The sequence below is a fragment of the Natrix helvetica genome (assembly GCF_964273705.1).
Source record: "Natrix helvetica genome assembly, chromosome: 4".
Classification (NCBI taxonomy): Eukaryota; Metazoa; Chordata; class Lepidosauria; order Squamata; family Natricidae; genus Natrix; species Natrix helvetica.
Window position 1 is genome coordinate 126,316,671 of NC_138550.1, and position 23,353 is coordinate 126,340,023.

A 23,353-nucleotide genomic window follows, 5' to 3' on the forward strand; every position below is an offset into this window, starting at 1 on the left:
ATATCAACCATTAGTACCAGTCACTGGTATTTGTAATGCATTTTTGAATGTTCAGTTGGCTGAGTTTCATGTTTAATAAATAAAGTATATAATAATAATAATACAGCAATACAACATGGGTAAATATATTTAGATATAAAACAATACCGTAAGGATTAGATGTTCAGAAGAGTAATGGCATGAGGGGAAAAAACTCCCTGTGTCTAGTTGTTTTTGTATGTAATGCCCTATAATAGTGTTCTGAGGGGAGGAGTTGAAACAGACTATGTCCAGGATGTGAGGGGTCTTTGTAGATAATTTCTCAGTCCTCCCGTTGATATACAGAACTTCTATGGAAGGCAGGCTGGTTTCAATTGTTCTGACAATTCTGACAAACTTGAACATTGGGCACTATCTAACAAAATGAAATTAAATGGTGAAAAAAGGTAAGGTTTCTTTAGGCAAAAAAACCCCAAAATGCACAGGTACCACATATGTGGTACCTTGCTCAACAGTAGTAACTGTGAGAGTGATCTTGGAGTCCTAGTGGACAACCATTTAAATATGAGCCAGCAGTGTGAAGCAGCTGTCAAAAAAGCCAACACAGTTCTAGGCTGCATAAACAGAGGGATAGAATCAAGATCATGTGAAGTGTTAATACCACTTTATAATGCCTTGGTAAGACCACACTTGGAATAATGCATCCAGTTTTGGTTGCCACAATGTAGAAAAGATGTTGAGACTCTAGAAAGAGTGCAGAAAAGAGCAGCAAAGATGATTAGGGGACTGGAGACTAAAACATATGAAGAACGGTTGCAGGAACTGGATATGTCTAGTCTTGTGCAACAAAGGACTAGGGGTGACATAATAGCAGTGTTCCAATATCTTAGGGGCTGTCACAAAGAAGAGGGTGTCATATGAAACTATTCTCCAAAGCACCTGAAGGCAGGAAGAAGCAATGGGTAGAAACTAATCAAGGAGAGAAGCAACCTTGAACTAAGGAGAAATTTCCTGACAGAACTATTAATGGAACAACTTGCCTTCAGAAGTTGTTGTGAACGCTCCAATACTGGAAGTTTTTAAGATGTTGGATAACTATTTGTCTGAAGTGGTGTAGGATTTCCTGCCTAAGCAGGGGGTTGGACTAGAAGACATTCAAGATCCCTTCCAACTCTGTTATTATATTCTATTTATGCAGTCTTAACTAACCATTGGAGTCTGTACCTCTCCTGTTTGGTTGCTGTACCAAACAAGTACAAATGACAGACTCAATAATTCCTCTGGACAACTGTATCAACAGCTCCAGGGACAATCTGAACTGCTAAAGTTGCTGCCGGAAAAGTGTTCTTGGTTGTGCCTTTTTTGTTATGGTTCTAATGTTAGGTGTCCATTTCAAATCCTGAGAGATTATAGAACCCAGAAATTAGTGCAAAAACATCACATAGGTAGCTACTTAATCTCTGATACAGAGGTCCCATGATCCCCAAACTGGAAGATCTACAGTGATTGCTAATGCTTGGTGTGATGCTTAAGACCTGACCATTTGAGCACATACCATTCCTGTTACAAATCTATTGAAAATTATATTCCTCACAAAAGATCTTTATTTTCAAAGTGGGCAGATTGGAGAGAGTATTCTGTTGCATTGATTCTGGGAACTGATGTTTTTCAAGATTAATTAAAGCACACCATATATTTGATTTAATGGTTCCTTTATATGTTTGCTTTCTGACATAAACCAGCTTGTGTTCAGAAAGACAGGATATAAATCAAATTAGCAAATATATAAATAAGTACAAATAGCAAATGATTTACAAAAAACTGGGTTCTGTTTTGTGGAACAAACATCAATTTATCAAGGTTATTTCTTTAAGCAAATCTAAATCAGTGAAATATTGCTGTTAGGGATTAACATAAATTAAAAAGTGTTCACAACAGTAATCACTTTATAAACAACTATTAATATTAGTTTACTTTTTTCAAATTTCACTATTGTTTTAATTTTAATATAAAATTAAGGCAACAATTAAGATCCAGAATTACTTTAATATTTGAATAATCATAGCAGCCCCAGAAAAGGAAAAGAGAAGATAAAAGACTGTCTGGTTTCCTTTTTTCCTCTTCATTCTGTATGACATGCTGTTGATCAAAAACTATTGCAGTACATGCTACATTTTCAAAAAACAAAATAGTTCTTGGTAGAACGGACTAAAAATAAAAACTGGAGAATGCGGGCATCGATCCCGCTACCTCTCGCATGCTAAGCGAGCGCTCTACCATTTGAGCTAATTCCCCTCCCTCGATTTGCACTTGGCAGCTGCTGTATAAGCTTTGTTAAAAAGAACAGGCAATTATCGGGGGGTTTCTGTTGATTCACAGTTTATTCAGCATCAACATTGCAAAGCATCAGTCTATAATGAAAATAAGCCCTTTATATCAGGAGTTGGAAGTTTGTGCTTATGATAAAACAAGAGCAAATAATAAATGCTAATTGTAATTCTCTTTCTATGTTTAGTTAAGCCAGACCGACTTCTTACCATTGTAACCATTCAATTGCAGGTATGTGAAGAAATGGGAAATTTTGCCAGACGATCTTCCATTTATCCTCTGTAACAGCCAAAAGCAAAGCTTTATAATTAAAAAGACGGTGTTAAAACAAACAAACTGCACGATGGAGAATGTGGGCATCGATCCCACTACCTCTCACATGCTAAGCGAGCGCTCTACCATTTGAGCTAATTCCCCTTACTTTTGGCATATGCAATATGGTAGTCTCAGATTTTGTTAAAAAATATTCACTCCCAAATTCTAAACTACTATATATTCATTTTATTAAAAGGAATATATTTGACCCCGGGAAATATTCACGACCTAATTTAAATATCCCAATTGCCCCTCTTCTCGTGTATTCTCCTATATATACATATATTAAAAAACACCATGGAGAATGCGGGCATCGATCCCGCTACCTCTCACATGCTAAGCGAGCGCTCTACCATTTGAGCTAATTCCCCTCTTGAGAGAGCGTGTTTAGCTTCTGATGAATCACCACAGGAAATGAATGGCTCGGACGAAGTAACTACGATGCATTCTCCACCACCACAAATACAGCATTCACACTTGGTTCCTTTGGAACAGCGTTTCCCAAGCTTGGTAACTTGAAGATGTCCGGACTTCAACTCTCAGAATTTCCCAGCCAGCTTTCTCTGGCTGGGGAATTCTGGGAGTTGAAGTCCGGACATCTTCAAGTTGCTAAGGTTGGGAAACACTGCTTTGGAAGAAACTTAAATCAGCATCAAGAGAGCCAAAATACATTTTTTTTAAAGGCAGCTAATTGCAGCTGAAACTGGGAGACGTTTCCTGCCTTCAGTCTCTCTCCCCACCCCCTACTCCTTCTGAATTATCAAATATGTTTCTCTCCCGTAAATATGTTCCAATCTTCCTCCTCTTGTGTCAAGTGCCCAAGAAACTTTGATAGGATATCCATTCAAAACCACAGTGGTTCGTAACACTCATTGGTGCAGTAATAATCTTCCCTGGATGATTAACTAGCAATTTGCATAATAAGGGGACTGTTAACTACTGGCTGCATAAAGATCTTTTTTTTTAAAAAAAAGCAGTATTTTGGAGAATGCGGGCATCGATCCCGCTACCTCTCGCATGCTAAGCGAGCGCTCTACCATTTGAGCTAATTCCCCTTCAGAAGCGCATTTTTCCTTTAAAAGTAAACAAAGACACATATTAACCAGTAAACTGTCACTTGACAGCTTAATTAAAACTGAAACATGCAAATAATGTTGTAAAGCTTGTTTTTAAATCTATTCCTTCTCATATATTAAGTAATATATCACATTGCATACTTTAAAAAACAACACATTAACAAACTCTCAAATCTAATAAACAACAGAAATGAGGTCTGTGAAGGGAATATAGACACACTCACGTATGAGATTATGGTAAAAAATGAAAAGATATTCTACTGTAATTGCTGTTATTAAATACTAAATACTAAATGCGCGGATAGCCTTATCTGTGGTTGTGAAGTGTCATTTGCTGTTTTGAAGGTTGATAAGTCTGACGACACCATTCAATTTCAAACTGAACCTTGGACATATACCGTTTCACTATGATTAATTCCTATCAACATAGCACTGGGAGTGGTAAGGCTGGATCTTAAACCAAGCGAGGAGTCAATAAAAGCTACCACTCCTCAAGGTAAAAATCACACATACTGACAAGTACTTCCTCCTCATCCTAGTCACTCCTATGATCTTCTTTCTCACCAGCCTAATCTGTAAAAACTGGTCGGCACACTTTAAATTTATACTTGAGTGGAATTTCAGCCAGTGATTACTGCCCAGGGAAGCCTGTTCGTCAGCAAAACTACATAGCCCAGCAAAAAGCTAAGTATCATATGCTGTGAAATGAATTAACTGCTCAGATGGTTAAAATACTTGTTGAGCACATTAGTAGCAGCTTCCCGAAAACAGCCTATTTAGCAGATTTCTCCAGAATATTCCACTGGTTGGAACCGCCCCACCTCCCTGCATTTACGCGGCAGCGCTTATCTCGCCCTCCCTTCCCGGATGCAAAAGCCCTCATTCTATGCTAGCCGTGAGATTGACGGATCTCACCACCATCACACACAAACACACACACAAAAAGTTCAGTGAAGGGGAGGGGCTTGTTTCCAGGAAATGACGTTGCACGCAAAGCAACACTCACGGCTGGCCGCCAGTGTGTTTCCGGATGGTGGGGGAGGGGTTTGGACAAGATGGCCGGATCCACAGGTCTGTGCTGAGATTGGGGTGGGGGTCATTCGGGGCTTGCTGTGGCGCTGTCCGTTGGGAGGGAGAGGTCCTCCGATGACAAGGCTTTGAGCGTGGGGCTGAGACTAACCCTCGGGAGGGAGGGCGGGTGAGCGGCGTCAGTACAGCCTGACTGAAGTCCCACCCGGGGAAGCGGAGGAGAGGCCGAGGGCTTGGCGCCGGGGCAGAGAATTCGCTTGGAAGAGACCCGGGAGGGGAAAGACAACGGGTTAGGAACGTGTCGAGGGGGTCAGACGCGCCCTCCAAGGCGGCTTTTGGATCTTGACGGGCGGGGAGCGGTTTTCTGGGTCTTCGAACCTGTTTCTGTGGCGGAAACTTACAGGGCTTAAAGGGCTGTGCGAGCTGAGCAATGTTTTCGGTCGCATCCCTTTCCAGTCAGAAGGCTGACAAATGCGGCCCTTCCCAAGCCAGACTGAATTCGCTCGCGTGTTTCGTTTCGAAAATACAGACATCAAAGTCTGGGGTTTACCTGATTAACAGAGTTTTAAAAAAACACAACCAATGAGTTTGGCTTGGCATCTTCGCTTACTATTCTATTGGTTCTGAAGAATGCTTGTTCTTAAGGTTTTCTATCTGATAATCTCAGGCGCTTTCCTCCTCCTCTGTCATCTTGGCTAACTTCCTTCGGATCTCAGGAAAGAAGATCTGCCACTTAAGCAGTTTATATAACCTTGGAGTTTTGTTTTCTTCCTTTTTTGATTGTTGCTCTGCATTTTTTGTTTAGGCTGTATGATAAATGTGAATATTCTTGCTCCTTTGTAGCATGCAGTATGCCTTGTCTTTTATATTACTCTAACTTGGATGTTCTTGGTATTTTATCCATATCTCATTGTTCACATAATGATTAAAAAAATTGTTTGTAGAGAGAACATATAAGTTAACCAGAAATTCACCTTAAATTCATGATGTGGCGTTTCAGTGAGTATGGAAAAATAAAACATCAATTCAGTGTGTATATGTATTATATTTACAAAATTTATTTTTCTAGTATCCTGAATTATTTAAAAAAATCTGGATTAAATCAGTTCTTACTTTGGGTTCATGAAATGGCAACATTGCATCTCAACTCTGTATTTAAGTGTTCTAGTGCTGCAGATCATTAATTTGATGCTTTTAAGATATCTAATTATTAAATTGTTGATACAGAATGGGATTGTTAAATCAGTGAACATTAATCACAATTACCTGGAGATGCTGTTTTATTCATAACTTCTGAGTTTCCCATGGGCATCCAATTGCCATGATAAGGCAACTAGGCCTTTGGCAGATGCCCTTATATTCTGATTTGCTTAGACTGTAAATATTGTTTCTTGTTAAACAGGATGTGTTTTGCACACAATGGATGCTTAAATTATTAAATGTAAGTAATGTACAGTATTTTTATATTTGTATCTCCCTCATAAGAGTCCAGTGCAGTATACAAAGCAATAAAATAAGCCATTACTTTAAAATAAATTAATTTGATTAAATTTGAAATAGATTTGTATCTACACAAATGTTTTAATAACAAGCATCTGATTAAGAGTTTTGAGTCTTAGTATTACTTCAAAAAGTATAATAAACACATGTGTTTTTAAGTATTATCTAAAACTTGACAAATTTAGGAGGTCTTATGGGAAGCAATGATAGTACTTCTTACATACATGAGAAAAGCAATTTATATATCTAGTTCAGATAAGTATGTACTGAACAAGTATAGTGTATATTTATACCCTTACGTTATGTAAAAATAAAACATACTGCTTTTCTGTAAGAAAAGGTAGCTGTTTAGAATTTGCTAAGATGTCCTTTTCAACTTTGTTTGAATTCACAGCATGGAATAGATTGAGTCTTTTTCTTATTTGTGTATTTTAGTATGATAGTTACAATTGCTATTTTTTTCAGTATATTTTAATAAAATAAAGTTCAGACTTCTATCTTGAGTTGCAGGTACCATCTAATAAAAACCCATAGATCTTTCCTCAGTTTGTGCCTCCAAAAGCAAAATTACTCTGTGGGCATAGTAATATTCAACCAACTTAATTGTGTTTGCATAATTATTAATCTAGACAAAGAATCAGGTATGACAATATTTGAATGAATAATCTGATAGCAATTTCAGTGACCAGTAAAAGTGTGAATTTGGAGCATATAATTGATAAGAAAATGAAATCTTATAAACTTATTTTGCACCAGATGTTTTCCCAGACCTAATACCTTAACAACAAAAAGCCTTTAATTTTCAGGCAAAGTGTAGTCCTAATTTACAACAGTGCTGAACAAGCAATATCTTTGACTGGTCTTCAAAGTTACACACTCCCATTTACAATGGTTGCAGTATCCCATGGTCACATTATCATCATTGCGACCTTCCCTGCCAGCTTCCCACAAGCTGGGAGGTGACGGCATAGGTCTGTTCCCTCTCCAGACATTCTTTCATGCTACCACCACCTGGAGCACCTACCTTGTACCTGGCCGTGCTATACTGAACGGCAATAGTCAGTCCCGCCACCCCTGCCCGGAGCACCCATGTCTTGAGCTGTTGCCTGCTCAATATAATAAAATTAATCAGAAATACTCTGTCTGTAGTTTCCTATTTTGTCTAAACCACAAAATTACTGTCATCAGCTTTACAACAAATCAGAAATTATAAATCATAATCTGGAATTGGCTTCATATTCTAACTTGTTCGAAAACTAGTAGTTAGAATCTAATTTCAGTGTCTCACTATGGAAAAAAGTGTTATATGTTCTGGAAAGAAAAAGTATTAAGTCAAGATTTGATTATTTACATTTGATAATGTTTCATGGAGATTGATAACATGAATTGAAAAAAATCCTCACTATCAAAAAAGAGCTATTTTCTGATGCAGAAAATTGATTTGATTTGACTTTCAAGTATGAAATTTGATATTTAGAATATCATTTAAAATAAGACTCATGAGAAAGTGTTTTATTTCAAAATAAATTAAACGTTTATCCATATAATTTGAATCCATCTAATTTATATACTGCTCATCTCACAGTTCGCAGCAGCTCTGAATGACTTAGAACAACATTATTTTATGCATAATGGTTTAATTTTCAATTGGGATGTACTTTGTTTACCATGAAAGTGTTTTGTTTTGCTTAAAATCACACATTCTGATGTGTGCTTTATAATGGTTGGATTAGATGAAACATATTTACTAACAGGTTAAATAATTCCTTAATATGCACCAAAAACAAATTCCTTGTGTGTCCAAACACACTTGGCTAATAAAGAATTCTATTCTATTCTAATACTGTTTTTAAAAATATTAATATTGCCTCATTTCTCTCTAATAGTTAAAGTCCCTCGTAATTTTCGCTTGTTGGAAGAACTTGAAGAGGGTCAAAAAGGAGTAGGAGATGGTACAGTAAGCTGGGGTCTGGAAGATGATGAAGACATGACACTTACGCGGTGGACAGGCATGATTATTGGACCACCAAGGGTTGGTGCTGGAAGTTAAATATTTTTCTAAAAAGAAACACTTTTTAAGAGAACATGATCAGTGGTAGTTAATATAATTACAATCCAGTCTTCCTTTGAATGTAAATGCGGAATTTGTCAGGACTCTTTTAAATAATAGGAACAAATAGAGGTAGTTACAAAAAATTATTTTCTCTTTTTGGGTATTATTGGAAATATTTCTTATATGCTCAATCTAAGACATGAACAATATACTTAAAATAATAAGGGCAAAAACGTTTATATGTATATGTTCATTAACTCTGTAATAATCTTACTGAGAAAATAGAGCTCACTGGTAGCTATTTCACAAAACAAAGGATACATTAATTTTGAGTGCTACTCTCTAATAGTGATGCAACTGAAATATATTATCTTATTCCATGGATTCACTATTGAAATTACTAGATAGCTACAGTTTGCAAAGAAATTGATTTGATTTTAAGAAATAAAAAAATTTGGTCATATTAGGCTTTATTGCAGATCACCCTCCTTTCCATTAGTGTGTGTATGTATGTATGTATACAAGAGATCAATTGGCCTGCATTAAAGAATCCAAAGATACGTTGCTTTTCCTCCCCCTTTTTTGTGGGCTTTCCCCCCAGAGTTAATATGTGAGATAAAATGAAAGACAGAAGGGAATCTGAGGTCCTGTCAAGTGGAAACCCTCCACCACTGCATCCTCCTTAGACCTAGATGTGTGTCGGTTGCTGGGTTTGGAGTATAATTTTCTTGTTAGTTATACCAACATTAGCTATTGTGCCTGTTTTAACTTAGACATGACGACCTTGTTAGTTTTGTGTATCAGTATTATAAAGCATTTTGCTCTTTGATACAAATTTGTAGCTTAGAACTGAGCACAATTTAATGAATTTTATTTGGTATAAAAGAATTTTAAGTAGGATGGCGCTTACACTATAGTTCTTTTATTTTTTTTGTATTTCTTTTTTGTAATTGTATTAGTTGAAGCTGAATGAGGTTCTGCAGAATGGAGATCTTAGAACTGAGAAATTTGAGGATTTTCTCAGTGCTGTTGAGGGAATTATTATTTATTATTAAATTTATTTGCTGCCCATCTTGTAATGAAATGACTCCAGATGGCTTGCAGCGTAAAACATTAAAATCGTCACATATAAATATATCTAAAACAGTAAAAATAGAAGTCCCCATACAGATACATTTATAATAAAAAGATGAGGGAAGGAAGGAACAGGATGTGAATGTATATGTGAAGCGGGGGAGTGGGATTGCCTCTTAATTCATCAATCACCTCTAGTATGATGTTCCCCAGTTAGGGTCCCAAGCCATCTGGCAGAGCCAGGTCTTCAGCGTCCTGCAGAAGGTTAGGAGGGTGGCAGCCAATCTCATCTCAGGGTGTAAGATGTTCCAAAGGGCTGGAGCCACGGCAGAGAACAATCCTGGACCCAGCCAGCCGAAATTCCTTAGCTACCAAAGCCCGTAGCATGCCTCCTCTGGTGGTGCGTGTTGAGAGGGCCAGTCTCAGTGGAATGAGGCAGGCAACCTTGGACTCATGCCATATAGGGCTTTAAAGGTAATAACAACCTTGAATTGCACCCAGAAGCAGACCAAACAGCCCATGCAATTCGCGGAGCAGTGGTGTAACATGATCATTCTAGGGACCCCAGGAACTGCCCGTGCTGTCACACTCTGCATCAGTTGAAGACTCCAATTGCTCTTACAGGGTAGGAATAATAAATATTTTTTTTCAGCCTGAATGCAGGAAATTGAATTTGGTTGACTCAGAAGATTCAGTCAGGATTAATGCTAGAAAAGTATATAATAATGACAGTCACTCCTGCTTTGAAAAAGAAGCAAATATAATTTACTTGCAAATGTTTTTATGATAGTCATTAGAATTGTCACATGAGAACTATAGAAGTAAGCATTCTGGAAGGACATGTTAACACTTTTACAGTTTTCTCCCAAACTATTTTAGGGTTCTTGCACATAAATTTTCAGTTGAGACTTTTATAAAATATTCTTTACCAGCCAGGATGATTAATACAGTTTCAAATGCAGCTTTCATAAGAGTTTCTATTTTTTTTTAAAAGTCCAAAGTTGTAACTGATCAGGAGGAGGTTTCAATTTTTAGATTTCAATTAATCTAAAAGATGAATTTGATTAATTAATTTATGGTAAGCAAATGCCTCTAAGTCATCATTACAATAAAGGATTGACACTTCGTTTACCATCTGCCTAATGTACTTGTAAATATAAAAGAATTAAATATATACACAACACTCATTATGGATTATTACAATTAGTATTAAGAATTTACATCATCAGTGTTTTCATATGTATTATTTCAGTGATCATGTAGAAAATCATAATTAGACTTAAAAGTTAGGGCTTAAAGTGTTACAAAATTCCAAAAAATATTTCTGTTTATTGCACCAAAATCATTAAGAATCTATCACAGTAGAATTATTATTCATTTATAAGGATTTCTTCCTGTTTTGCCAACTGTGTCATATGGTGGTGGTATAGAAGGTTTTTCTCCTTTGAAGGATAAACATATATTTAGTTATTGCTTTATATTTAAAATTTTAGTGTTGGAGTTCATAGAGTTTCAGTTAATCTGAATCCAGATTGAAAATAAGAGATTATAAACCCTCAGCATTTAGGTCCAGTAAAGACTCTATTTGCAACTTCACTGCCTGAAGCTTTAAGAATTAGTTCTATCTAGAATGTTTTAATTATAATAAGATAATCTTTTTGTAATCTTTATGCTAAATACCATTCTATCTAGGAAAGAAAGCAGTTGATAGCCCTATTTTGTAACATTTTTAGATTAATCTTCAATCAGCAGAATTAGTGATCTCACTGATGATTAGTTTGATGCATGCCCACAGTTTTCTCAGTTCTGTTTATGTATCTATTCTGTTTTTGATTTGTGCATTCTTATCATTTGCTAACTAATGACTTCATTAATCATTGTATATTAATAAGCCAAATTGAGATTAAATAATTGTATACTACCTAATATGGGTAACATTAGCTGGGCAGGAAAGCTAATTGAGCATGGGCTAGTTAGTACTTTAGTGGAAAACTGAAAATTCCCAGGCCTTTAGACTAGAGGGAAAAAAGCAAAGACTATATTGGCGAACAACTTCCATACTGCTGCAGAGAGAAGTATAACCATAAAGTCACCAGGAATCAAGTTTGACTTGAAATAACTACTTTTTACTTGTACACATAAAAAAATCTATTTAAATAACCAACATTTTTTTCTAGTTAGGACAGTGCCCTAAATACTGTCATTTTGTATTATTTTAGCTCAAATCTGAATTGCTTCTTGAGCAAGTATGGAAAATGGAAGTAAACAGGTGTGAAGAAACCTTCTACCTTAATGGGTTGAATCTTTCTACCTTAATGGGTTGTTATCTTGTGGTGGATACCATTCTGCCAGCAGAAATTATTTTTAATGACTGCATTCTAGGCAGTTCTCAAATCTGCGGTAAAGGGATAGGGAACCCCTTGAGATCAGAAAATAACATTGCATAAGGGTAAAACCTGCTTTGTAAATTATGTAGTCCAATCATTGCATAGCCTTGAATTTGTGAAACTGAAAGGTCAATATCCATCAGAACATAATAGCAGCAAAATTTAAGGCATAAGGCTAGAAACCAGAAGATTTGAGTTCTAGTCCTGCCTTAGGCTTGAAAGCCGGCTGGGTGGCTTTGAACAAGTCACTTTCTCTCAGGCCATCTCATCGGGTTGTTGTAATGAAAATAAATAGTAGGAGGAAGGAGTATTGAGTATATTTGCTGCCCTTATTTATACAAATGCTAAAGACAGAATAAACTAAATAAGTGTACATGTAACGAGTATAAAGCATACTGTTGTTCAATGCGAAAAATTGGGTTGTAAGAAAATATAGCTTGGTTAAATTGAAAAGGGAAATATGATTTAAACCTTTAATATAGTATGCCTAAAATAGTCTATAATGCACATAGAGAAGCAAACAGATAATCATATAGTGGCCATGCTTATATTCATTAAATTGAAAATATTGTATTACTTTTCCTCATTGCGTTAGGGTTCCTATGCATAGACATTTTTAGGTGGAATTGGAACTAGGTTTACACACAAATCCTTTGGAATGGTAATAATTCTACAGTTAATTAGAATGGCTGTAAATGCAAGTCTTAAAAAGTCAAAATTATTAATCAGCTGATTAACAGAAGTAAATATGGTAATATATGTCTAGCATTCTTCAATTTCTGCTGCATTTGCTCAGCAAAAGTCTACCAGCCCTGAAATATGGCTGACTTTATTTAGTTGTTTTCTTAAAATTGGAAATGCATATTTTCATTATAATTAACTTTTTCTCTTCTCTGTTTATTAGACAAATTATGAAAACAGAATATACAGCTTGAAAGTAGAGTGTGGACCTAAATATCCTGAAGCACCTCCAACAGTTAGATTTGTAACTAAAATTAATATGAATGGAATAAATAATTCCAATGGAATGGTAAGTTGGATGCAAAATGAGCCAATTAATTTGGCAGGAAAGTTGTGAAGGATTCTACTTGGCAGGAGAGGTTAGGCTTAGCGTTTTATTTATTTATTTTATTTTATTATTCATGCTTCTAGACCGCCCCCTCTCCCAAAAGGGACTCGGGGCGGTGTACAGTCCATGCAAAATATATCAAGATACAATAAAAATTGAATATGTACAGTTGGAATGGAGGAGGTTAAAAATGGAATTAAAAGAACTGTACAAAGCAATATATATAAATATAGGATTTTGAACCCCTAAAACACACACAATAAGTTAAAAACAATACCCCTAAAATAACCAGTTAATACATTTGCCAGGAGGGACAGTTGTAATTATGCCAGGCCTGCTAATCGGAACAGGTGAGTCTTCAATTTTTGCCGGAAGGAGCGGAGGTCAGTAGTGGTTCTAATGTCGGGGGGGAGGTCATTCCAGAGGGTTGGGCCCATCACAGAGAAGGCCCTACTCCTTGGTGTCGCCCGTTGGCATTGCCTAGGGGACGGCACCAGGAGAAGTCCCTCTCTGTGTGAGCGAATTGGCCGCAGGGATGTATGTGGGAGGATGCGATCCCGCAAGTAACTAGGTCCCGTGCCATGGAGCGCTTTAAAGATGGTAATCAGCACCTTGAAACGCACCCGAAAAACCACAGGTAGCCAGTGCAGCTCGCGCAGGAGAGGTGTTACGTGGGAGTACCTCGTACTCCCCATCACAGCCCGCGCGGCTGCGTTCTGAACTAACTGCAGTCTCCGGGCGCGTCCCAAGGGCAGCCCCATGTAGAGAGCGTTGCAGTAATCCAGCCGGGACGTCACCAACGCATGAGTGACCGTGCGTAGGGCATCCTTGCGTTAAGGAACATACCTCTTTATACGTTGTCCTATATATTGTGTGTAACTATATATAGTATATCTGGATCATTCTAACTATTGCCAAAATGATGTGGAGATTGATTACAATTTTTTTAAAATTGCATATTGGTAAATACATCATAGTATTAAAATCTTGACTCAGATATAAAATAGCTCACAATAAGATATTTAGCAATTAAAAGTAAAAGTTAAAACTTTTAATTCCATAGTGTTTTATTTGGTATCAGATTAGTAAAATATGGAACTGTGGGAACTGCACTGTGAGAGGGAGTAGTAGAAACTGTAATCCCACTTTGCCATGACAACTGCAAAGGGACTTTGATGGAGGAGAGGCTAAATATGTCTGTTTCTGATAATCATCTTAATGTATAGATCTAATCGAACTGCTTGGATAGATAAACAATTAATAAGACTGTATCTGCAAACTGTTGAAGACTACTGTATAAGAATTTCTATTTTAAAAGCCGACATGATCTGCATGATCCAGAAATTAAATATGAATAGATGAGTATTTTTTAAAGATAAAGCAGTGTCACTGAGTATTTGATGTAATATTCCCAGAAAAGGTAATTGCATATGAACAGTTAAACAGTATTTCCTGAATATGACAGTATAAAATATATATGCATAAATTCCCTGCTTTTCATATGCTTTTTTCCATTTTTTTATTTATTAAGGAAAAATTATATTCATTCCTTGAAAGTATCCCTCTATAGCAGTGCTTCTCAACCTTGGCAACGAAGATGTCTGGACTTCAACTTCCAGAATTCCCCAGCCAGCTGGCTGGGGAATTCTGGGAGTTAAAGTCTGGACATCTTCAAGTTGCCAAGGTTGAGAAACACTGCTCTATAGCATAGGTGTCAAACATGCAGCCCACAGCCAGGATGCATCACACGCTGGCCCTGCCCAACCCCGTTTTAGCAAAAGGGGAAAAAGTTGTGATACATCATGTGATGACATGTCATCGTGAGTTTGACACCCCTACTTGGGTTTTAAAAAAATTCAAAGGGCACCAAAATAAAGATTCTTATTTGAGACACTGTGAGCTATAATTTCTTATGTTGCAATAATCAGTAGTCATTTTCTGCATTTACAAATTAATGCAGCAGTTTAAATGCCAACCCACAAGCTTAAATTGGTGTTCATATTTTCTGAAATATACATGCTGACTGTTGACATCATTCTAGAATAATTATTTTACATTCTTGGTTTAAATGTATGATTTCTTTCTTTATAGGTGGATGCACGGAGCATACCAGTGTTAGGAAAATGGCAAAATTCTTATAGCATTAAAGTTATACTTCAAGAGTTAAGGCGTCTAATGATGTCCAAAGAAAATATGAAGCTTCCACAACCTCCAGAAGGGCAAACTTACAACAATTAATTTTAGCTGAATCCCAAACTTGTCTTAAACAACTTCTACTTATGTTAATGTCTTGATTCAATTTCACAATGCAAACCACCCACACATTAAGAGTTTCTGCTGGTGTATATGATCTGGACATTGAAAGAATATATATGTATATGTATGCCCCATATGTTTTCAGGCACAATCAGAGAAAAAAGGCAGCACAATTTTTCCTCTTTACCAAGCACTATCATTTTAAGCATAAGCCTGAAGTAGCCTAAATTTGGAACTCCAGTGTTTCAAGATGAGCGCATGATCGGAAGTGTCAGGTTGCTGTGGAATAATGTTTCAGAAACTTTTTGCAAGAAGAAAAAAAAACCTAATGGCATGCTTTATCCATCTTGCTTTAGTGAAAGAGCTGCAGATTAAAACAATTAAGTAGCAGGTACTGCAAATACCATTGCTCAACTTGTTTAATTTTTGCAATGTGTGGGTGCTGACTGCTAGTAGTGTCTCAGAATATGGTCAGGATTGTTTTGATACTTGTATTTATAAAATGGGGGAATGATTTTCTTTTAAGCAGCTCCTGTGTGTTTCATGTAATGGACATTGCAAATATTTGTTTACAGTCTTCGTTCTAATAAACCATGCATTTAAGTTTTAGTGAAACCAACAAACAAAAAAAGGAAATAGGTGTATGGATATGTGATTGAGAATAAAGATAGTCTTCAAATGTAAATAAAATGTGAAAAATATCCCCTGAGGCTGTGCTATTTCTAAATTTACGCTGGCAGTACCCCTGCAAGATTGAAAAGTCAAATGTTGCTCCTAATCTTGTCTTAATTACTCTTTTTCTTGGTATCTAGGCTGCTGGAGCAATTTTAGTGGAACCAGTTATATTAGACTCTGCATGTGTAATTATTTTTCTTTAATTTTGAACTAAATGACCCTCTAATTGTAACCTTTTTGCTTTTGTGATGCTCAGTTCGTATGTTGAATTCTTGAACTCTCTTTGCTATTAGCAGGTATAGTATTAAAAATAATAAGAGGGGAAAGATACAACTCCTTGTAAGTATGTTATCGCTGGCTTTTTAGGTGCTTTTGTGTTTTGTGCAATTGCTGCTCGGTGGTTCAAGAAACCCTAGATGGACACTAAGGTGTTGAAAATTCATTCTGCCTTATATTTCTTTTTCTTTCATATTGATTGAAATATGCATGCAAACTCCTTCAATGAATTGAGGTCTGTTATTCATATGCTAGCAACTAAGGTACTATCTAAGATAAAAGAAGCTTCTGATCTGTGTAGCCATTGTGGACGGATAATTTATTAGCTCAGCCTAATCTTGTTTGTAGGGTGTAAGTGTTAATTTAAAAAATATTTTCTTTTTGCCACCTTCATTTTACATGAGAGGAGACGTTAATTGAAGAATACATTCTTTTTTCTCTGTTCCTTTTAAATTAATGAACAGGATAAGCAGCTGTTTAAGGGATGCTTTCTTAGTAAATGTTAAAATTTTGTGTTTCATGAAATGCAGTTTGCAGCTTCTACCTTCAGACTAAAAGGAAATCAAGAAAAGGTTAATCCATATTTTCAGATATATTAAAAGTGAACAGCAGTTTCTTCATGATGTGGCCTTCATAATTCATGTTTTATATTTGGATATTGATACCTTACAAATTGTCTTATAGGAAATTGCCCTAAATATACACATGGTAAGTAAGCCTCAAACCTGAGTTCCTAAATGTATTTTGCTAGATTATGAGCTTTCTGAATGTAATGGAACTTAACTTTTTAGTGTGTGTATGTGTATTTACATACATACAGTCTTTTATCATAACTCCTACCGTTTTGAGAAAAAACCCTCCACTATGATAAGCTAATCATAAGAAGGAGGCTTTATTTTTGAAAAATTCTGAGAGATACATTTCCCAAGTTGACCAGCCATTTCCATTCCACTATAATTTATTGATACATAATATTACACTTTCCTTGATAAGGATTCTATCTGGGCTTCATTTGATAAACTAGGAGTATATGTGACTGACTACCTGATTCTACATACAAAATCTAGATCACATGAACTGAGGTGCCAGGAGTGAAAAGTGTGGAACAGTATGACTGGGAGTGGGCAGCTGCAAAAAAACATCTGTAGGAGCCTTGAAGCTTGATGAATTATTCCCCTAAAGCCACTTTGTGCCTTTTCCCTTTAAAGCTTGGCAACTTTTCAATGTAATGATATTAGTAAGTTTATAAAAACAAAGTTCCTTGAGCACAGAGCCATGTGTAGATAGGGCAACTTGACATCAGCCTTAAATTATCTATTTGGTGGTGCAAAATATGTATATGTGATAACAGTATAAATAAAGCAAGCAAACATGTTTTTCCTTCCTATATCCCAGAGCACAATAATTTCTAAAAAATGTGCCTGGAAATAAAGGTTATTGCTAAAGGATAATTAACAAGTATGAGAATGGGTTTAAACTTTGTACTAAGCCATTGTTTTGTAACCATGGTTTCTGGAAGAAGCCAGAATTTGTAGAAGTCACACAATATACAAAATAAAAATATATTATTAAATACGAATCCATCAGACCATGTATGATACAGAATACAGGCTTTCCACATAGTGCTAAGCCATAGCTTGTTTTAATAAGCCATTATGGCCTGCATATGCAATACTAAGCCATCAGTTATGCTTATATAAGCCACAATTACTGGGCTACCACACCACATTAAACTAAAACTAAAATCACCTTATGGCATAGAGTTAGTGATGTGTCAACCCAGCCTTTAGATGTGCAGGTTCTTACTATGAAAAAAAGGCAGCTACCTCAGCAAGTACTGAGGAATAAGGATTTGGGAAGATGTGAGATCAGAGTTGTGTGCATCAAATGATGGCTCCAAGGCCTAACTATCTTGGTTACTTTGGGTTATTAATGATAAATATTGCCTCATTGGTAGTGCTGAAACAAGATGCAGCCATCAACTTGGTCAGCTGATGTCTGTTGAATAAAGAGATGTCATCTTGTCTTTTCCCTCAGGCAGCAAAATGTATTGCACCGGCTTTCTATGAGTGATCTTTTTTTTTTTTGAGGGTCCGACTCATTCTGATATACTGAGAATAGTACATTATTAGTATTCTGTTTTCTAATGTGTGTTGACTGCATTGGCTTCTCAGTGTTTGATTGTCTCACTGTAGTTACCTATAATAAATGTTTGGAACAAGTGCCATTTTTAAGCTCTATGTTTGCTCAAAGATAATCCTGCTGTTACAAGGCCTAAACAACAACAAAATAACATCGGTGGAGAAACCCCCTTCCCCCATCTCCCAGTATTGTGTATCTAACCCCACCCAAAGAAAATCTGCTTCCCCCAAATCCCCCACTCCACGAATGAAAACTGTTAGGTTTAGACTTCGCAAAATGGAAAGCATCTTTTAAACCAGTGTTTCTCACCCTCAGCAACTTTAAGTTGTGTGGACTTCAACACCCAGAATTCTGAACTGGCTGGTGAATTCTGGTTGTTGAAGTCCATATATGTTAAAAGTTGCTGCCGTTGAGTAACACCCTTTAAACATTCTGAAACTGGAAGTGTTTCAGTCCCTACCTGTTAGACTATAAGAAGGAATTTCTCTGGAATTGGCTTTTCCTGGCAAACTCTATCTCTTCTTCATCATTCATTCAATCTTCTGGTACTGTTATTACCGACCTGGTTGCCATGGGCAATAGACTTTTGCATTCTCCATTAATCTGGCTTGTCCTTTTCTAATTAAGTTTTACTGCATCTTGTAAAAACAAATTTGTAATATATATTTTTTGAGGGAAGCACATGAAAATTGGAAAAGGTTCATAGCTGACCTTGAGTGAGTACTATAGGATAGAATTAAAACTTCAGTGTCATTTATTGTAGGGTAACTTAATACAACAATACTTTAGGTATTATCTCTAGCAAGAAAATGAATTGGATGATACGCTTCAGGATATCTTTATTACATTTTCACCCCAATAAACACTTCATAAAAGATATTTAATGACAGTGTTTAATCATATGCACAGGTGTCTACCATTTGTCATGGGAACAAATTTTATGTATTCATTTACAATTTAAAAAGGTAGTTTTCTTTCCACAGCCAAGAGAGCCATATTCAAATAGCTTCATATTCAAAGAAATGAAGCTTTTTGATAGTTTGATATGTCCTGATGGTCAGAAGGTCACCATCATTTTCACTCTCTTCCATATACCAGTGATGTTGCTCTATCTGAAATCTGAGTCATGCTATGCTCATAAAGAGATTCAAGAGTTTGTAATTAAAATGTGTCTTTCATTTTTATGTTGTAAAGCAAAAACAAAAACAAAAAACCCCACCAAAATCCTCTGCCTGATCTGCTGCAGTATTCTACTGTGCTGCATAAATAATGGCCCTGATGAAAAACTTTTAAGTTATGACTTGACAAGCCCTTTTATGTAAACAGGCAGTATTGATACTGTTTTCCAGTTTACAGTAAACATAGTGGTACAAGAACAAAGGAAACGTGTTCCTTAGAAACATTAACTGGCAGTATCTATTCAGAAGATTTTGTCATGGATTGTCTCCTTCATTCCTGTATGCTACTATTTACTCTTATGTGTATTGCCTATCAATACTATATTTATATATAAAAGCAATATTTCTTCTAACTTTTGTAAAGATTTGTGTGATGCTAGCGTCCATGCACAAACATAAAACAGCATGCTCCGCTCTCCAGCTACCTTACCTTGTTTCACGAAGGATGTGCAAGTATACCCCAAGATTTTATACTGGGAAATTTCATATGTTCTGTTTTCACCCAAGGCAGGTAATCATCTTCCATAGAAGTCATCTCTGAGGATAATAACATGTACATGTATTTGTAAGGAGAGAAAATGCCTGTATTCTTGGTCACAAAAATAATTGACCCAGATTGCCACAATACTCAAAAGACATTCACTATGAATCTTCCATTTAGGGCAAATGAGAAATTCTTTTTCTCATTATTTCCCCCATGTGCTTGAGGCAAGAGAACAACAGGGTTCTTTTGCTCTTATTTAGAGAAAGTAAACAGCAGTAGCACAAGGGAAGAGGAAGCAGCAAATTCAAGTACAGTTGGATATTAGCGATGGGCCTTATCACTTGACTTATACAATAGTTCTTGATATCTGCCTTGTTATATGTTTCTGCAGCCTTCCAAATTCTGTTTGACTTAATAAACAAAAGGAATACAATTTTGTATTACATAGCCAAATTATTTCTAGCAGCTACTTAATTCCTAAATCTATCATTTCAAGTCACCTCTGTTCAAGAAAGAAAAAAGCATCTAGTCTGTTGCATGCCAGTCCAGTCTCTTCCAGTGAGAAGATTACCATACAAAGCAAGATTTGGTTCTGGCTGGCTGTAGATGCTGCAAACGTGTTGGATCTGTATCTTGCAGCCCCAAAATATACAAACCACAACATCAGCAAGTTCTTGTACAGTTACATTCTTTCCTCCTGTTGAATTTCCCACCCATCCGATTGGGTAGCAAGACAACTTCGCAAGCTGCAAACTTGTGAGCTGTGTGATTTTATGTCAATCCCTCTTTCTCACAAGAGGTGCACAGGTGGTGCAGAAGATCAAATGTTGCTAGCAGAAGAGCAGCCTGATTTGATTGACTCTCTTGATCTCCAATGCAGAAGGAATTCTAACAATAGTCATTGCTCTAGAAGAAACAGTCTTCAAGAGAAGGGAGATGAACATTCAGTCCATGAAAGTCTGGATTATTTGCCTTCACACAGTAACATTTATAAGAAGTGGCTGCAGGAGCAAGCTTACAGGTACTTGACTTAAATTTGTATGTATATGTATCTTAGAATTGTTATTATAGGAACAAACGGAGTGCTGTTTTCAGCTTCCTCTTTAAATTTTCATCTCCCTCTTCAGTAGTCAGTTAGGATTCTGTGATCACTGATCAAGTTTATAGCTTGGGGGGGGGGGGGGAAGAGGGGCAGTGGTTAGAATGCAGTACTGCAGGCTACTTCTGCTGACAGTCCGCTGCCTACAATTTGGCAGTTCAAATCTCACCAGGCTCAAGTTGACTCAGCCTTCCATCCTTCCGAGGTTGATAAAATGAGGGCCCAGATTATCGAGGGCAATATGCTGCTTCTGTAAACCGCTTAGAGAAGGCTGTAAAGCACTATGAAGCGGTATATAAATTTAAGTGCTATTGCTATAACTCTTTAAATGACATTGAGAGGTGTTGGTTGTAGGATTATTAAACAATGAGCCGGGCCTCCCTCCACCCATAAGGTGTCAGTGTTTTTAAAAACTTGTTCAGGCTTGCATAGGCAAAAAAAATCGGAGCTCATCTTGGTTTACAATTGTATCTAATAAATGGATTAAAATTTAATTTTTAAATGGAAGCAGTATTTACTTCTTACCTCACTATAATCCCAAGAAGTGATTTTTTTATTCATTAGGAAGCACATATGTTTATAAATTATGGTGGTGGTGGTGGGGCGACATGCTACTATAAAGTTTGAGAATATCTCCCATATTAATTTCAGGAAGTCTTGAAACTATGAGACTCTGGATATTATCCTCATAGAATTAACACTCCAAGCTGGGAATTTTACTAGGAATTGCCAATACAGGTAGTCCCTATTTACCAGCACTAATTTAACAACTGTTTGAAATTATGATTAGTACTGAAAAAGGAGACTTGCAAATGGTAGTCAAAGTTGTGGACACTACAGCATTACCACAGTCACGTGATCAGGATTGGAGCACTTACATAGGAACTGGTGGACATTTATGAGAGTTGCAGCATCCCACAGTCACAGCCAGCATTTGACAAGCAAAATCAATTGGAGAAGCTGGTAGAAAGTTGCTAGTTGTGGTCAAGTATTTAACGATCTATGGTGATTCACTTAACAACTGCAACCGGAATTGAACTGACATTGTAAATCAGGCACTCTCACATGACATTTTACGTCATGATCTCATTGCTTGATAGAGTTGCCAGTCCCAACTGCGATAGGTGAGGACTACCTGTATGCATTTATGATAATAAATCATAGATATGAAGTATGTTCACATGGTTGAAAATGCCTTTCATGGAAACAGTGACAAAGTACAGTACCAATGGGTACTATATATACAGTACCAATGGGTACTACAGGGGTAGAACAAGAAGCAATGGGTGGAAACTAATCAAGGAGAGAAGCAACTTAGAACTGAGAAATTTCCTGACAGTGAGAACAATTAATCAGTGGAACAGCTTGCCTCCAGAAGTTGTGAATGCCCCAACACTGGAAGTCTTTAAGAAGATGTTGGATAGCTATTTGTCTGAAATGGTATAGGGTTTCCTGCCTAGGCAGGGGGTTGGACTAGAAGACCTCCAAGGTCCCTTCCAACTCTACTATTGTATTGTATTGTATATTAATAATGGTTTTGGGATGAAGAATCTGATGCAATAAGTAAGCTAATGAAGTTTCTCTTGTTCAGAAACTTATCCAAATGAAATATGTAGATTTTAATATTATTAATTAATATAGCATTTATGGCAGCTGCGTCCAGCTTGATGTCGTCAGATGTGTATCAAGTTTCTAAAATTACTCAGATATAATGGCTACCAGATAAATTCCTAAGCGATTATGGGAATTAATTGAACACATCTGGTGAGCCTGAGGAACTAACTGGGTTATAAATCAGGGAGTAAATCCCCCCAAACTAGTAGGCTTCATTCTTGAGTCAATTGACATGATTTCACAATTAAATTAGGATTATTGTATATTTAGGCATATAATCTTGCTAAAGTGAAGCACTTTTTTAAATAATGCACTTGTTCACCTCACTAATACTAATCAAGGGGAAGTGGTCAAATATGGCAGAATAAGACCTATCCTTCATAAATAATTTATGTGAGTCAGATCATTCAGTCCATGAACTATTTCTAATGTCTGCAACAAAATCTAGAAATTAATGACAGCAAAGCCAGAATATCTATTTTTTTCATATTTGCAATTGCCATTAACAATTCCGCAGGTAAAACAGATTATTTAGAGTAAACCTGTGTGATTTTTGATTAAATTTGAGTTTGCTTCTCTTGAAAAGACATGTATTATATAGTCAATTTTCCCCACAACAATTACAAGTAGTTTTCTGAATATGCATATCTGTTTTCCCACTCCGGTCCTCTCCAAATTCATTGAACTTCAATGATCTAATTGTCAGCCAGTAAGCTTTATTTTCTAAAGTTTATATACCACTCCAGTTCAAACCAAATCTGGACAGTAGCTAGATTGAATTATAATTTGAGTAAGAACATAACAATGCACAATTTTCTG

At 36.5% G+C, this 23,353-nt stretch overlaps 2 protein-coding genes across 4 annotated transcripts in view; both read left to right on the forward strand.

Moving 5' to 3' along the window:
- Window positions 1-4,660: 4,660 nt before the first annotated feature.
- Window positions 4,661-18,239, forward strand: UBE2V2 (ubiquitin conjugating enzyme E2 V2). 3 transcript variants are annotated; one of them, XM_081953422.1, is made up of 6 exons: window positions 4,688-4,769; window positions 6,130-6,168; window positions 8,114-8,259; window positions 11,574-11,623; window positions 12,646-12,771; window positions 14,902-18,239. In XM_081953422.1, exons 4-6 carry the CDS (start codon window positions 11,603-11,605, stop codon window positions 15,046-15,048), a joined length of 294 nt encoding a protein of 97 aa, XP_081809548.1. In that variant the 5' UTR covers window positions 4,688-4,769; window positions 6,130-6,168; window positions 8,114-8,259; window positions 11,574-11,602; the 3' UTR covers window positions 15,049-18,239. The 3 variants fall into 3 exon arrangements, with proteins under 3 accessions (XP_081809546.1, XP_081809548.1, XP_081809547.1); XM_081953421.1 differs by lacking the exon at window positions 11,574-11,623; XM_081953420.1 differs by lacking the exons at window positions 6,130-6,168; window positions 11,574-11,623 and having other exon boundaries at window positions 4,661-4,769.
- A 2,355-nt stretch (window positions 18,240-20,594) lies between these two features.
- Window positions 20,595-23,353, forward strand: part of LOC309392194 (chloride channel protein C-like) — a gene marked incomplete at its 5' end in the record, with an annotated part of 87,013 nt that continues 84,254 nt past the window's right edge. The window contains one exon of the mRNA XM_081953194.1: window positions 20,595-20,842. Coding sequence (XP_081809320.1) covers window positions 20,595-20,842 — 248 coding nt within the window. The remainder of the gene's footprint in view (window positions 20,843-23,353) is intronic.

Bases quoted from the DNA above. Each gene is read 5' to 3' on its own strand.
- UBE2V2 (XM_081953420.1), top strand. The intron at 8,260-12,645 runs GTTGGTGCTGGA...TCTGTTTATTAG, and splicing joins TGATTATTGGACCACCAAGG to ACAAATTATGAAAACAGAAT. The intron at 12,772-14,901 runs GTAAGTTGGATG...CTTTCTTTATAG, and splicing joins TAAATAATTCCAATGGAATG to GTGGATGCACGGAGCATACC.